Source organism: Aedes aegypti, chromosome 2 (assembly GCF_002204515.2).
Source record: "Aedes aegypti strain LVP_AGWG chromosome 2, AaegL5.0 Primary Assembly, whole genome shotgun sequence".
NCBI lineage: Eukaryota > Metazoa > Arthropoda > Insecta > Diptera > Culicidae > Aedes > Aedes aegypti.
In genome coordinates, this window is record NC_035108.1 from 261804246 (window position 1) to 261821658 (window position 17413).

Consider the following 17413-nt stretch of genomic DNA (forward strand, 5'->3'; position numbering starts at 1 on the left):
TTTGGGGTTGCTGAATCTGATGTCAATTTCAGAAATATTCCAGCACGTCACAATTTTTAGCTACAGGTCGCCAAAGTTGTATAAAACACTGGTTTTATTGATGTTTAGATAAAATTCAAAGTATAATTTATCAAACTTGTTTGTGATCTAATCCACCAAGCATGCTGTTTTGCACTTAAACTTTCATTATAGAAATAATTTGGTTGAAATTGCACGATTAAATTTAGATTAAACCGATTTTTTCAACATGCTTGCTGTGTCCATACATAATCCTTCGTTTCTCTTGTATGGAAAAATACAATTCTATTTCAAACCATCAAAAAATAACTTTTCCGCATCAAAAGTATTATAAACTTTGCCGATAAGTGTTGATATACACAAAATGATTGAATTCTGTGGCAAATGAGGCAAATAAATTGCCATACAAGCTGGCAAACTTGCATGCAAGTTGGCTAAAATAGTCAATTTTTGCATTTTCAACAGCCAATACCTCAAAAACTAGACGTGCTATGATATTTTTGAAAACGGCAATGGATTCAGCAACCCTTTATTGAGAAAATAGCGGTATTTTGGTGCTTGAGACAAAAACGTGTTCCGCAGTGTAATTTATGAATTTTGCTACATCTGCCTAGAAAAACATACGCAAAAAGCGTCACTTCCCGAATATTTTAGCACCGTGATTGGCACATCACATAGTTCCGAGCGTATTGTATGCACCTGTTTGTCACCGGAATCAACATAATTTCAAACTTGCGCTTGTAGCTGGAAACACAATATCCCAATGATAAATTTTTCAATAGTATTTAATAATATAAAGCTATTTTTTCCTTTGTAAATTTGAGCTCTCGATTTGTGCACATTGAGGAATGGTAAGCTAATCCCAATAGCCCCATTCATTAAATCCCTGTGCACCTACGATTGCTCTGGTCAATCACGGAGTAGCAACTACGAATTGTGCGGTCATCTATGCTCATGCTCATAAAGCAATTTTTTCCTCTATGTGGGCTACAATTATTGTAGTCGAATATGCCTCAAATTTATGAATACTGTCTGAATAAAAAAATACTACAGCGCGAGTTATGTCCGTCACCATTACTGCAAATTTTACAATGTTGACATTCGTAAACCGATGTTTAACGTTTGACAGATGAAAATCTATCCACTTAGCAATAAGCTATATTTAAGTTATTTGGGTGTTATAACTATTATCGAAAAAACAAAAACAAAAGGTTTTTTTAGAGTATGGTGAAAATATGTTCTCAAGATGTATTTTAAACGTTATTAGAAGATAATCAAGAACCTGTAGTTAAGATGCACTTAAGACATTATTACAACGTTATTTAAACTTATTTACGAATCAAAACAAAAACATTTCACATTTTGTCAAATTAATAATCCAGATTAGAGTACCGGTCGAAAATTTGAATCACCTTAGCATAAAGCCGCATATCGATCATATTAACCAGATTAATTTGGTTAGAAATCAAGATTCAATTTCATTAATTGCGCAATCTTGACATGAGGTATATCAAAATTGAGTAACAATTTGGAGTGTGAGCAATGTGACCAGATCAATAATAAAGTTTGAAAAAATAATTGAATCGTTCGAATATTTTCGGACGGTGCTGTAGGCTAAACTAACAATCAGCCATAATATTTTTCTAGCGAGAATTGGAGCGAGTTCCACAAAACAGCACAGTTTTGAAGGATTTGTATTACATACATTGATTATTATAATAGCCCATGAAAAATTTAAGAGTGAAAATGAAAGTTTCACTATAAATTTTGAATCGCATATTAAACTTCCCAAATGCCACTGGATATGATCCATTTTAATTTTTCTTCATCTTAATGATAATGAAATTTCATTTATTTCTTAACATTTTTCAGGTTCTGATAGCCATGTTTTTTAAGACAATTTTGTTTTTATTTTTCTGTTAGATCCTTTGTTTTGAATGTATTTAGACATTGGACATTCTGATCAGATATTTTGTGATACAAGTGTGTCTTTCAAGTTATGTAACGTACAAATAACGTCATAACAACCAAAACATTTGCCTGCATTATAAACTGATCATATTGTGTCATATATATTTGGTTTTCTCTTTTAAATAGCTCAATTACAACAAATTAAATATGTCGCTATATACACTTGATTTGTGAGTATTTTGTGCTGAAAAATAGCCTAATTAGAACAAATGATCATCACAGCTCATAAACTCATATTTATGATGTTGAGAATATGTTTATAAATCGTCAAATGTATGTTATCATTAATAGTTGTCAGACCTATAAGATGTTATATAAGCCGCCATTTTTTGCGCTGTTTTAGCTTTACAAGTGTTAGATATAAAGTAAATACTGCTAAAAAAATACAACGGAATATGTTCAAAACCTGAATTATTTACTCATATATAACTAGTTGTGTTACTTGGGTATTTGCTGAGGTCGATGAAATGATTTGAGTATGTACAGCAGAAAATCATAAAGTAAGAAAGTTAAAAAAAATTTATTTATGGTTAACTAGTATTTTTTGAAAGTGCATGATTTTTCACATGATATAAAATGGACAGTGTTTCCAACATATTTTATTGTTGAATTACTGAATTAATAAAAAATGTTAAGAACTCACGAGAAAATATTTTAAAGTAAAACAAAACTTTATGAGTATCGCTGGATGCGTCAAACAGGTCGGCTGCCTCTTTTTTCTCACAGCCCTCACACCAAACAGTAATAGATAAAAGAAAAATGAATGAAAAGTGACAAATGAAACAAACTAATAGAAAAATATCGTGACCGAGTAGACTACAAGTCGAAAGGAAATACGTTCATCAACAGACAATACTTACGAGACGATTTTGCGGTGAACGTTAAGCCACCACCATCCCAGTCGTCGCCGGCAGCAGTTGGCAGCTTATCCTCGTCCTCATTATCTTCATGCAGAACTTCGTTGATGTAGTCTGTAATGGGGGGAGATCGGTAATTCATGTGGGTTTTAGTAAATTTCCTTTGCACTAGTTATAAGTTCTCCATTTACGGGTGATTAATAGACACGGTTTAATGGATTCGATTTATGTGGTAACATTTAAACAATTTGTTCTCATTTTTTTGGCAAATGATTGTTAGAGGAATCGATTGATGAACAAAATGGATGACGATCACGAAGAGGGAGAATGACTTAGATCACAAAAAAAGTAAACAAGAAAATTCATAGGTTTCACAAGTTGGTGCTTGGTATGGTTGCATTTCAACGGATTTTTGGTGCAAAACGTCAAAAATATATGTAGTATCCAGTTAATGGTGTTAACTCGTATTGGAGTAAGTGAAGAATGCACGTTCTAAATGGAGAAACAGAGTATAGAACAGATAGTGGCACATAAATCTAGTTGTCATAATAGTTTTCTGAACGAAATGAAAACAAATTGATTGCTGATCTAACTTTGATTAAGTTACATCTAATTGAGCTAAGGGCTCTTTAGTTTAAATGTTTGTTATTAAGTTGTATGGATTAAAAATTCAACCTGAATTAGAAACAGTAACTTCATACTAATAATAATGATACAAAAATACAAAAGAGGGTACATGAACAACTTACATAGATCTAGATACTAAAATAAGATATTTCTTTTAAATTTTGTAAGAATAACTGTTTTAGCAAATGTTAAGAATGGAAAATATGTTTCGCCAAACTTTTATCGGCACTGTAATAGCACTATTATCAGAGAACATTTTTAGAATATATTATTCTTAGGGTGTATTCGACAGCTTTCTCTTCAAAATTTTGCATTACTACCCGAGAAGAAGGAAAGTGCTACTGAATACCAAATTCAGGTATTCCATACCAGATAATTTCCAATACTAACAACCTGAACGAGGTATGAATGAGCCCTGCATAAGAGGTAAAATACCTCATATGATATCTCATGCATGTTCTAATAACACCAAACTGATAATTAGATCAGGTATTGTAATGCCTAAACAATACGTTATGGATTTTCATATAAAAGTGAAAGTTTTCAATAGTAGTTCAATACCTCACGCAGTCCTCAATGAATTATTTTTGTTTTTTTTTCTGAACAGCTTTTGCAATACCATTATAATACCAAATTATGGTATTGATTACTGAACAATACCTAATTATGGTATGATACCAAAATATGGTATCATATGTTATGACGAGTTATTTCTACCTCCTCGGGGGGATACGACAAATGAATTAAGTTGTCATTGTAATACATAAACTTATCATTCACGAAAACGCGACGTGAGACAAGACATAACACTTATAGTTCTTACTATCGTCAAAAAAGCTTAAAATTTACCTTTCTGTCGACCGGTTTCGGGCGCGATGTAGCCCATCTACGGGACAATGTCCGACTCGGAAACTTTCTTGACGTTTGTAAGAACTATAAGTGTTATGTCTTGTCTCACGTCGCGTTTTCGTGAATGTCGTGTTGTTCTTACGTTAGCACAAATCACATAAATTTATATTGATATAAACTTATACCTACAATTTTACCTTCAATAGGTGCCAAGAGACGTGCAGTTTGCATTATGACAACACATATCTCACAGGAAATTTCAATGTCTAGTAATTAACTACACTAGGGGAAGAGCACCAATTTTCGACACAACACGAATTTTCGACTCATTCATACGATTTTGGCCTACTTTGTACGAACATCCGAAAATTGGCACAGAATTCTTGTAGGGCGAAAATTAGTGCTTTTCTCCTACACAAAAGAAACCAAAAAAAAAAATGGAAGAACAAGGCAAACTATAACAGCACCTACTTTGATTATGTTTTGAATGCATGCCATACTGAAAACAAGTTGAAAAAATCCTTCTATGTAGGTTTTTATTTCTTACCACTATTCCACTATTTAACAAAAATAAATATGAGTTCTGATGGTCCAAAGTATCTTTCGAATAACCTTATCAAAACAGATCTGATGTTATTATCGTTTAAATAGGGTAAACAAATTGTCTCAAGCGCGAAAATATCGTCATCTACTTGGTTTGGTACTGCTGAATATAACACGAACCTTCCAGTTTTTCGAAAATAAAGATACACTATCTTGATTTAGGGCAACTTTCATGCATTATGAACAAAAATGCTTGAGTTACTACATAATATGAGTTTCCTGTGGTAGTATATAGTAGACTATCAGCATGTTTTAAAAATCGATGTCATTGGAAACATTGCATCGAACCGAAATTTGGTTGAGTCCCAATTTTGATTGTTTGTTGTTGAATTTGAAGGATTTGGTGAATTTGAATTGATCAAAATGAATCGACTAAAATTGGAAAACAGTTGACTGCATTACTATTATTGATTGGTTATTGAAATAGTTTGATTCTATGTGATGCGGTATACAGTTGTGTTCAGAATAATAGTAGTGAAAGCCGATTTTCATACAAAATGCTCAACTTTGGCATGCTGTAACTTTGTCTCCATATGAGCAATCGGTATGAAATTTTGGCAGTGAACTACAAATATACTCAATTTCATTATCACAAAATTTGAAAAATTTCACACTACCGACTAAAAAGTTAAGCACCAGGTGAAATCGCTCAAAATAATAGTAGTTTTTCTTTTGTAAATTTTTGTTCAGCAACAATTTTATAAAAAATTGACTTGTTTATACATTTATGGCTTTGGTGGAAACTACTATTATTTTGAGCGATATCACCTGGTGCTTAACTTTTAAGCGGGTAGTGGGAAAATTTTCAAATCTTGTGATAATAATATTGAGTATATTTGTAGTTCACTGCCAAAATTTCATGCCGATTACTCATATGGAGACACAGTTACAGCATGCCAAAGTTGAGCATTTTGTATGAAAATCGGCTTTCACTACAATTATTCTGAACACAACTGTACGTTCAATTTTATACTGTGCTTAAATTAATAAAGTAAATTAAATGAATAAATTATAAGCTGCATAGAGTTATTATAAACGAATTTCTTGGTTAAAATTATACTGAATTTTACCAGTAATAATAAAAATATTGCCCTGGATACATAGCCAGTAACATTTCCGGTTTTGTCATGGTTTAGAAAACTATTCGAAGAATGGCCTATAATGCTGAAATGGTACCAAAATTGTTACGGTAATGTCGAGGGAACCTCTTATCACAAGACTGGTCACTAATTCAAATTTTAAAAATATTTGAAAATCCAATCTCCCATACGCTCCTTACCAAAAAAATAGTGTTCTGTGAAATTTTCAGCTTTCCATGTGGTGATTTATAGGTGGCCCAAAGATAATGTAGGTTTATATGCAAATTACTATTTAGAAATTTTGAAAAATTTTCCAAATACGCTAGTGCTGTAATGTAAGTAGAAACTTATCATCCCATATTGAAAAATCATTCTTCGAACCTTAATGAAGGATGTTGCTGAAGAAACAGACCCCTTTTGAGCTTATTTTGTTTGGGATTTTTGTACATGTTCGCAGGGCTATAATCCCATATTGATCTAATTAATAGCAAACCTTAGGGGTCTTCCTTAGCCGAGTGGTTAGAGTCCGCGGCTACAAAGCAAAGCCATGCTGAAGGTGTCTGGGTTCGAATCCCGGTCGGTCCAGGAACTTTTCGTAATGGAAATTTTCTTGACTTCCCTGGGAATAGAGTATAATTGTACCTGCCACACGATATACGAATGCGAAAATGGCAATTTAGGCAAAGAAAGCTCTCAGTAAATAACTGCGGAAGTGCTGATAAAGAACACTAAGCTGAGTAGTCGGCTCTGTCCCAGTGGGGACGTTAATGCCGAGAAGAAGAAGAATAGCAAACAAACTCATCTCTTCTGCTATCCATCGGATTGAATTTCTCTCTTCGGAAAATTTCTTTATGATGCTTTAAAGAATGAGTTTTTACTATGGGATAATAAGTTCGTACTTACATTACAGTACTAGCGTGTTTGAAACATATCTCAAAATTTCTCCATAGTAATTTCCATAGAAACCTACATTGTCTTTGGGCCACCTTTAAATCTCCACCTAGAAAGCTGAAAATTTCACAGAACCCTATTTTTATGGCGAGGATGGTAAGCAACATATGGGAAATTGGATTCTCAAACATTTTTAAATTTTGAACCGCCTTACTGGTCACATGCGTGTACTGAGTACACGCACCCTGCAATAAGCTCGCTTTTCATAGACAGCTCGAGCGAGGTGGTGATGGCGATGGATGAATACGCGACCGCTATTAATTTCACCTTAATAGCTTATCTATCAACAGTTACTCGTATTTCGACTACTAATTTCAGTCTTCTTCGGTGTAGTTGATGTGAGTAACTGACCCTTCAAGTGGTACCGTAAACCGGGTGAAATTGATCACCGTTGCACGCGATTTTATATCTTGCTGATAGTGCATCAATATCAATGTAACTTGTAGTTGATGAACGTTGCTTGTCTCAACTGTTGTTGAATTGAGTGTTTGTAATCAAGAATGCTTATTTCTAAAAAAATAATGTCAAATCAGGAGAAAGCACTAATTTTCGACCTACAAAAATCTGTGCCAATTTTCGAATTTTCCTACAAAGTAGGCAAAAATCGTATAAATGGGTCCAAAATTAATGCTTGGTCGAAAATCAGTTCTCTTCTTCTACCTGAATCGTGACAGACACCTACAGTACTGGACAGAATAAAGTACGCATTGGCCGTTTTCCCATACAAAATGGTCAAGTTTGGAGATCTGAATCTCAGCTTTTAGTGTTCCGATTGATCTGAAATTTTCACCACAGCCTAAATATAACATAGATTTTACTCAATTAAAATATCACTGCATTTGAAACACAATCTTTTCAATTATTGAAAATCTCTCAATTTGCAAAAAATTGCAAAATTTAATTTTGAAAATATTTTGAAAACAATCATTTTTACCGAAAAATGATGTTCTGCTAATTTGTGTGTCTTATCAAATTGTACATTTGTGCAGAAGGACATATTGCTCTAAATATTTTCAATTGAAAATTATTTTTACTTAAAATTTTGTCATTTTTATCAAAATTTGAGATTTGCGATAACTAAGTTCGTTAATGAAAAACTATGAATTTCTAGCCTAGCAAATTTGAGGTTACTTTCAAGCTGCGGTGAAAGTTTCAGGTCAATCGGACAACTAGAAACCGAGATATAAGACTCCAAACTTGATCATTTTGTATGGAAAAACGGCCAATGCGTACTTTATTCTGTCCAGTACTGTATAAGCTTCTAGTTTTAAATAAAAATTTGGACATGGTGTCAGCCTGAAAATCAAAATTCAAAGCAATTACTTGTGTCCTTTCAATATTAATGCAATTGCAGTATTCCAGTGATCATCAGTTGAAATAGAAACTGGGGTTGGCAGTCAAATATTACTTTGGTTAACCTTCTAATACCCAAATTTTAATTTTCGATCTAAATATCATTTTTAGTTATCTAAAATCGTTCTTAACACGTTTTGGGCAATGATTTATTTTTATTCGCAAATCTATGGATTTCGGTTTTTGATTTTTATAATTTTTATTTTTGAACTTCCCTACCCTTTTTCATTTTTTCTTGAAGCCTCTTCTAGTAACTGATTTTTGACAATAATAAAAATTCAAATTTTTACGCTAGTTTTAAAAATATAAAATTTTTAATATTTCTCTGGAAATATTTTTATTTTCCGTGTATTTATCGGAAAAACAGGTTTAAAATTATTTGAACACCACCAAGCTCTTCTTTTGTGATAGGTTGATCGTAGAAAAATATAAAAGGTACGATTTTTTATATCGCACGTTAAATGAACCCCGGGTATTTGTAGGTTATATAAGAATACAATTTTTCAAACAATTTTCAAAAATACAAAAAAGTTTCAAAAGTCATAAAAAACTTTTCTTATATGCGTGTTATGAGTCAAGGTTTTAGCCAAAAATAAAATCATTTCGATTTCCGAGCTACGAAAAAATACACAAAATTCCAAAGTGTACCCCGTCTAAAGGCGGGGTTGGGTATTAGAGGGTTAAACACCCTCTGGGAATTTTAATTTATTTTTAAATGTCTGCATATAAATCTTATTTTTTAAGTTCTAGCTGTATGTTTGGGCAGAAATAGTATTTTTTACGCACACATTTTTTTTGTTTAAAAGCTACGAAAAAATCTTACTTGTTTTAATAGTGTGCGAGTTTCAAAGCGATAAAATGTAGTTTTCCGACATAAACAGTACATATATTTCTAAAAATCACGTTGAAAGCTTTTTGACATCTGTGAGGGCGTCGGTGAGTCACTGGTCTCTCTTTAAAGAGGTGTCATATGGCCGGCAATGGAAATTGTCATGTCTTTTTATCTCTGACTTCCGATTGAACAGCTATTTCATCCAAAATTGTTCTTCATAAGTAGTTGAAATAGGAGTGGAAAAGTTAGTAAATAACAAGACAGGTTTCAGCATGCAATCTACGAAACACTCCGTTACCACCCAACGCAATAAATTTGAATATGCATTCAAAGACTTGTGAGTATGTAAACTAAAAAAATACGAGAACCCCTACTTTTGAGCTTTTTACATAAAAATCAAAATTTACAGAGAAAATTTTGTAATTTTTTCTTGATAAATTTGCTTGTACAAATCTATTAAACATGTTTGAGTAGAAACCAAAAATATGGATTACACCTAATATTTTTAACTTAAAATCTGGAAAACCTGGATGAAAGTACATCAATGGTCTGTTTTCTATAAATCAAAATTAAATGCGATGACTTGTGGAAATTTTTATTAAAAAAGCATTGCTTTAAGTTTTGGTTTGCAGCAAACTGGCTCATATTTTAAAGTACAAGAAATTTAAAGTGTATTCTAAAATTACTATTTTAGACAGACATCTTGGAGATGCTTTAAAAGTTGATTTTCATAAGAACTTGACTGCTAAAATCAATTTTATGTCGAAAAAATTACTTGTCAGAGTCATGAAATTGATAGATAGGGGAATTCAGGGCATAATGGACACATCAAGCAAATGCTTGTTTTAAGACCATACAATGACATTTTTTTTTTCAAATTACTCCCGGCTAGTTTTCAAGGTTTATGTTAGTACGACGTGCTACATTCATTCATATCATATGCCAGAAAAGTGAGAAAAAAAATTAGGTCCAAAACAAGGCTAGTAAAAAGGTATCGGGGCAAAATGAACACTTGCATGAAATTTAAAGATTCCAAAATATCTAATGTCTGTCAGCCGTTTCCAAGGTGTAAAAGGGCTCTCCCTATATCATAAGAGCAAGAACCTTTCTGGGTTCTTTATTTTGCTCAAAAATTAGACTCGCCCATCGCCTTGCTTATATGCCAATTTGAAGCGGAGAAAAACTTAAGTCAAATTTCAAAGGACAATTGAAGCAAAACATAAACTTTTGTACCGTCAAACATTTCAAATGCAATACAGATTTCATGCGGCGTATGAACTTTTGATGAAGTATGCATATTCTAAGAGATTGATGGGGTGTCCATTTCGCCCCGGGTGTTCATTATGACCCTAATCCCCCTACGCAGGTTAAAAACTATGGCGTTTCATAGCCCTTAAAGAAAAACAAACTTTGAGTGTTTTCCAAAATTACTTCATCTGCTCAAACATGCTCAATGGTGTTCTACAATAAAATTTACGTTTAAAAAACTACATGTCGTAGCTTAAAATTTGGATTTACAGGCAAATAGTTGTAAAAATAGGATTTTGCTTAGCTTTTTTGAAAAAAAAAAAATTAGTTTAACCAAAAATTTTATTTTTATCAAAATCATGTGCACTGAACTTTTACAACTAAGTTGCCTATATGTACAGTATCGAACATATAAAATGCACCAAGGCCGTTTTCCCATACAAAATGGTCAACTTCAGAGAGCTATATCACCGCCGTTTCTCAACCGATTCTTTTCATTTTTTCTGTGACGACCTACAAATTTCCTCAATATTCGAAACCTATTGTAAAATTTGTGTGAAAATTATTGGTTCAAAAGTTACAGATAGGTTGAATTTTGACATAAAAAATACACCAAGACACAAAGTGATGTAGCAGAAAAACTACGCGTCGTAGCATCTTGGTCTCTTCAGCGCATTTGTTCAAACGCGCCGAAGACACCGAAAGGATTCGACGCATAGTTTGTCTGATACATTATTTTTCGTCTTGGTGCATTTTTTTTTGTCAAAATTCAACCTATCTGTAACTTTTAAACCAATAAATTTAATACGACTTTTTCAATTGTTATCAAAAATTGAGGTAATTTGTAGTTCGTCATAAAAAAATGAGAAAAATCGGTTGAGACACGGCGGAGGTATAGCTCTCTGAAGTTAACCATTTTGTTTGACAAAACAACTTTGGTGCATTTCATATGTCCGATACTGTAGTTACTTTTAATTATAATTTACCAGAAATCAGGTTCAGAAACCTATAAATATTTAGTATTTTATAGAGTAATAAAAGTTTTGAGTATAATCCAAAGTTTATCTTTCTGCTCAAACATATGCACTGTTTCTGCACAATAAAAATAATGAAGAAACTCTAGCGATGACGAAACTCGATTTATAGGAAATAGTTAAATTTTTTAGATGCTACCATTTTAATCGAGAGGCTCATTCAAGTTTGAAAAACCTTGAATTAAAAGAATTTTGGTAAAAGTTGGTAAACGATTCTCATGCCGCTTGAATGTATTGATCCTGTATCCCTAGATCGAAATATGGAATATTGAGTTATGTAAACTTGACTGTATTAGATCAAGAAAGATATCAACTAATGTAGAAAATTTCATCTTTTGTTCTAATTATTGTATCATATTTCTCTTAGATGAAAATAAAAGCAATTAGAAAAAACTCTCATTTCGAGCTACGAATGTATGCTGTACGATTAACCAATAAGCTAAATTCAAAAAATGAAATGCTGGATCGAAATGTTTACAATGGTTCATAAACACACATCAGCTATCCGTGACTTAAAGTCAAAAGTTTCGCAGGTGCCATGTTGAAAATTCCACGGAAGCTTCTTAGTATTCTATAAGTCAACTAATATCTTCTAGAATTCATTCGTTGTCTTGGATTTTTCAAACACTCGTTACCAATTTCAACAACTTGTGCTAAATTCATATTTTAAATAGATTTCATTTAAATAATTTCTTTTTAAATTTATATTTGAATATTCATTTTATAATTTTAAACACGATAAACATTACAACGAACAGAAAACGCTAAACACGGAAGGTTGCAAAACGACAACTTCAAATAGAGTGAATTAAACTGTAAGTACCAGAAAGAGCAAGGGAGAAAAAGTAAGTTCAAGGAACAGAACGGAAAATGAAGAAAGATAAGTGAATTGATCTGACGTTTTCATTACCTATTTCTAATCTACGATATTTGCTAAGGCTCTGAGAGTATTTTCTTTTACTTTTTTTGCGATTCAAATTGTTAGGTTGTGGTGGTAGTGGTGGATGGTGGTTAGTAATCGTAATTGTATCATTAGTCATAACGATATCATTCGTACCGTTCGCAAACTGTTTGGCGGATCCGTTCTGTGGCAGCTCGGGGAACGACACGTGGTTCTGCGTTTTGCCGTCCTTTAACGAGAAGAAGCACGCTTTCAGTGAAAATCGATCTAAGGCTCTTCTATGTTCAAACTGGGACATAGATCTAAGCCTTTGCCTGCTCGATAGAATTCATCCCACTTACCTTGCCACGCTTGCTGCGCTTATGTTTCTTCTCACTAATCATTCTGCGAATGTTCATTTGCATCTTGTAGTTCACCTGAGGGGTAGTAAACGTTGGAAAACTCATTAATTCAAATCGTTCCGCGTTCACGACGCCATTGTCGTGAATTACCTGAGTAGATAAGTCCCGATCGTCCACCGCATGGCGACTGTAGCTCAGTCTTCGTGTCTGCAAGTACCAAAACAAATCGAATTAGTGCGTTCACGATAAGGCAGGTGCTCGATGATTGATTGCGGGAAAAGGGGAGTCCGAAATCACGGAAAGCCAAGATTAAGTTGTCCGTTTATTGCGGTCATTCAATCAATCTATCGCTACTTGAATTTAGGTTAAATTGTTATTATCAACAGAAATTAACACAAAATGACAAACATAACCCAGGTGCTATCTCTGACATATACATTTGTTCCTAGTCGGGTTGGTAAGCTACGTGTGACGACCCTGGCAAGGGTGAGCTTTGATTATGGAAATGTACATCAATACCCCTGTTGGAGATTGAGAAGGGATGTTTGCGTATTAACGGTGTTATTTTTATAGTGTGCTGGCAACCTTGAGTTCTACATAATCTAGTTGGATACTGGTAGGTACTATTTTCGGGGGAAGTGTAACTAGACGCTACATCAAACGGTGCGGATGTGCATGCAATCTACCGTGACGCTGGTGGTATCAGAAGGCCGGCTCCAAAGGCACGTTCCCCACCAGTTGGGAGATTTGTGCCATCGCCATATTTGAGCCTATTTCATCATCTACCCGATGGGAGAGGAAAGGGAAGGGAAAGATGGGAGGAAATAGGAGTGGGGTCCCTTGAAGAAGGAAAATCGTATAAGCGAAATGAGAACATGTAGCTCCATACCAGGTCCGTCGCACTCGGGCTCAGATTGGGTACCACTTCTAGTACTGCATTTGGTCCCTCGGTAGTGCAAAAGGTACCCAAGTTTGACACATCGCAGTACACTTTTCACGGCATTCTAGATTACCTTATGAGCCATAAAATTTTGGGCATTTGCAAGGGACATGGTGGTCTTTAATTTGTCTTTGTCCATACCACAATGGGTTCGAACAGCGCCCTAAAAAGGGCACTGCAAAACGCATGAGCGTAGAGAGCCTTTAGCTCATTACCACAGCGGGTTAAGAATAACAGAATGTCCTGAAGATTCAGGCTTCTGAATTCAGTTTCACTTAATAAGTGTTTACCAAGTAATTGGAATCGCATTTGCGAAAAAACTGGACATATCAGGTGATACGAAGTTCCATAATCGGAGTCATAACTATCACACACAAATGAGTCAGCACGCTGAATATTTGCCATGTGATAGTTGAGTCGGCAGTGGCCTGTCAACGCTCTGACCAAGAGACTGCAATTCTGCTTTGACAGATTTGTTAAATACTTTGCCACCCTTGGAGATGGCTCAGTGTTTGACGACATGACTCCAAACTATTACAATATTGCTTGTGCTGAGTTGCCGCCCAAGAGTTTATCTGAAGCTTCACCCAGCACTTCGAAATTGGAATAGCCGGCTCAGGGGCAATGAAGTCATGCGATGCTCCATCGCGAGCTAGCTCATCAGCCAATTCATTTCCAGCGATGGAAGAATGGCCAGGTACCCATACAAGGTTTACAGAGTTGACTGAATTCAGTTCCTCAATGTGAGTTCGACATGCGATAACAAGCTTCGACCTTGACTTGGCCGAAGCGAGAGCTTTTATAGCAGCCTGACTATCTGAACAGAAGTATATGACTTTACCCATTACGCGCTGTTGAAGTGCTGATTGCACTCCACACATAAGAGCAAATATTTCCGCCTGAAAAACGATGCAGTTTCTACCAAGTGAGTAAAACTGATTCAGCCTTAGCTCACGAGAATATACTCCTGCACCAGCTCTACCTTCAAGAAGGGAGCCATCAGTGTAACATACTATATTGTTTGATATACTTCTTTCCAAATAGCCAAACGTCCACTCTTCCCGTGAAGGGAATTGTGTGGTAAATGTCCTGTAAGGAAAGTTACAAGCAATTGTGAGATCATTTGGAGCAAGGACAATTTTGTCCCAATTCACCAAAAGTGGAAACAACGAAGTGTGTGTAGATCAACGATTCACTGGATTTTTCTCCAGTAGATCCAGTACCCATAAACGGTAAGAGCAAGAAAGTGCTTCTTGTTTAAGATATATGTGTAGTGGCGCAACGTCGAAAAGGCCTCGAGCGCTGCTGTGGGAGTTGTAGAGAACGCACCAGACATCGCCATCAAGCACATCCTTTGGAGATGGCCCAATTTTGATTGGATTGTTCTCACTTCGCCCTTTTGCCACCACACCATATGCATCCATATGCCAATATTGGTCGAACAACTGTTGTGTAAATCCATTTGATATATTTGGGTTTGAGGCCCCAAGTTTTACCAAAGGTTTGCCGGCATTGACCGACGGCCATGCAAGCTTTTTTGACTCTGAAATCAATGTGAGCTGTCCATAAAAGTTTGGAATCTAGAATGACTCCGACATACTTTACTTGATCAGTCACATTAATCTCAGTGCCAAAAAGACGTAAAGATCGAATTCCATCGCGGTTTCGTCTTCCCGTAAAAAGAACAATAGATGTTTTATTCGGGTTAACCGAAAGGCCATATTGGCGACACCAACTCTCGACTACCTGAAGAGCACTTTGCATCAGGTCGAATAGGGTGCTTATGCACATACCAACTATCAGAGCTAGATAGTCGTCGGCAAATCCATAAGTTGGAAAACCGCAATTATTGAGTTGCCTCAATAGCGTATCTGCTACGAGATTCCACAAAAGTGGTGACAAGACTCCCCCTTGGGGGCATCCGCAAACACTCAATTTTCGAATCGCTGCTTGACGCAATGTCGAGAAAAGATGTCGGTTTTTGCATTTGATGAATCCAATTGGTAATCATTGTAGGTAGCCCATGGTTTCGTGCGGCTTCCAATATGGCATCGAAAGACACGTTTTCAAAGGCACCCTCAATATCCAAGAAAACACCCAAGCAGGATCGCTTCTGAGCGAATGCTTTCTCGATATCGTATACAACTTTGTGTAAAAGAGTCACTGTGGACTTTCCAGATTGGTAAGCATGTTGATTCACATGAAGAGGCATGTTTGCCAAATAAGCATCACGGATGTGATGATCGATAATGCGTTCCAGACATTTCAGAAGAAAAGAGGTCAGACTCTTTGCTTTCTCATACGACGCACGTCCTCCTTTTGGGATAAACTTTACAGTAATATCACGCCAGGATTTGGGAATGTACCCGGTAGCAAAACTGCTTACAAGTAGCTTTTTTAAAACATGTTTGATAAACTCAAATCCCTTTTGGAGCAGAACAGGATATATCCCATCCACTCCTGGAGATTTGAAAGGAGCAAAACTATTAAGTGCCCATTGAATCGATTCAGTAGTTACGATACTGCGAGCCGAGGCCAGAGACTCGTAACTACATGAAAAGACATTTGGTTCATTCGTAGATGCTATGTCCACACATCCGGGGAAGTGTGTATTGAATAAACATTCTATAACTTCTTCATCGGAAGAAGTAAAGTCACCATTAGGTAAGCGAATTTCGTTCACTTGGAAATCCTTAGATTTTGCAAGGATTTTGTTCAGCCGACTGACTTCACTCAAACTTGAAACATTTGTACAAAGGTTTTTCCAGCCGGATCGTTCAGCAGAACGAAGAGCCTTCTTGTAAGCCTTGCGAGCCGACTTGAACGACTCTGATCCAGCTGAACGGCGTCTGTTTCAACTCCTTCTACATTGTTTCCCTGAGTCTAGTCAGATCGGAATTCCACCATGGGGTCCCTCTTGTAGTCTTTACAGACCGCAGAGGACTTGCTTCTTCAAAAGCTTCCATAATGTAGGATGTTGTAGTATCAACGGCATCATCCAGATCACTTGGATTTTCATTGGACGGAGAATATCCATGAAATTTGATCGCAACCAATTCAATATAGAGTTCCCAGTTTGTTGACCAGGGATTCCTAAAACGCAAAGTCTGCGCAGTTACATGTGAATGTTCAAAGAAGATGTAGCGATGATCAGATAATGATTCCTCATCGGATACATGCCAATTTGTCAACTCGTGACTGATTCTATTCGAGCAGAGCGTTATGTCTAACACTTCTTCTCTATTAGAAACCATGAAGGTTGGGCGATTGCCTATGTTAAGTAATCCAAGGTCTGTACTACTTAAGTATTCCATCAGACTGGAGCCTCTCAAATTTATATCTGAGCTGCCCCAGATGATGTGATGAGCATTGGCATCACTGCCCACAATCAGCGGAAGGCCTTTTGTTACGCAGTGTACGACAACTCGTTTGAAGTCATCCGTTGGGGATGGTTCATCATGTGGTAAATATACCGAACAATAGACGTATTTCCTGTTGAGGTCACCAACAGAAACATCGATTGTGACAGCACATACATCCCTGGTAGTTAACTCAGAAATGAGTGTAGCAACGATTGCTTTATTAACGAGCACGCATGCGCGGGGCATGGAGCGCGAGTTTGCCATTTCAAGTTTGCTAAAAGTAGCAAAAACTGGGTCCACAAGGTAACCTAGATAGAAGTTCCCTCTACGAAAGTAGGGTTCTTGAACTAGCGCCACTTGGGCTGCACCATTTTGCATGAGTCTGCAAAGATTGATCGTTGCTGTTCTTTTATGCTGAAGATTGATCTGAGCTAACCTAACCGTAGC

The 17413-nt window shown here is 35.7% G+C and overlaps 1 protein-coding gene across 18 annotated transcripts in view; it reads right to left on the reverse strand.

Moving 5' to 3' along the window:
• The window catches only part of LOC5570922 (sodium/hydrogen exchanger 3), a 306524-nt gene that overhangs the window by 41567 nt on the left and 247544 nt on the right, over positions 1-17413 (reverse strand). For all 18 annotated transcript variants that reach the window (XM_021844917.1, XM_021844913.1, XM_021844919.1 and 15 more), the window contains 4 exons: positions 12815-12871; positions 12665-12739; positions 12480-12552; positions 2850-2960 (listed from right to left, as the gene is read on the reverse strand). In XM_021844917.1, coding sequence (XP_021700609.1) covers positions 2850-2960; positions 12480-12552; positions 12665-12739; positions 12815-12871 — 316 coding nt within the window. The remainder of the gene's footprint in view (positions 1-2849; positions 2961-12479; positions 12553-12664; positions 12740-12814; positions 12872-17413) is intronic.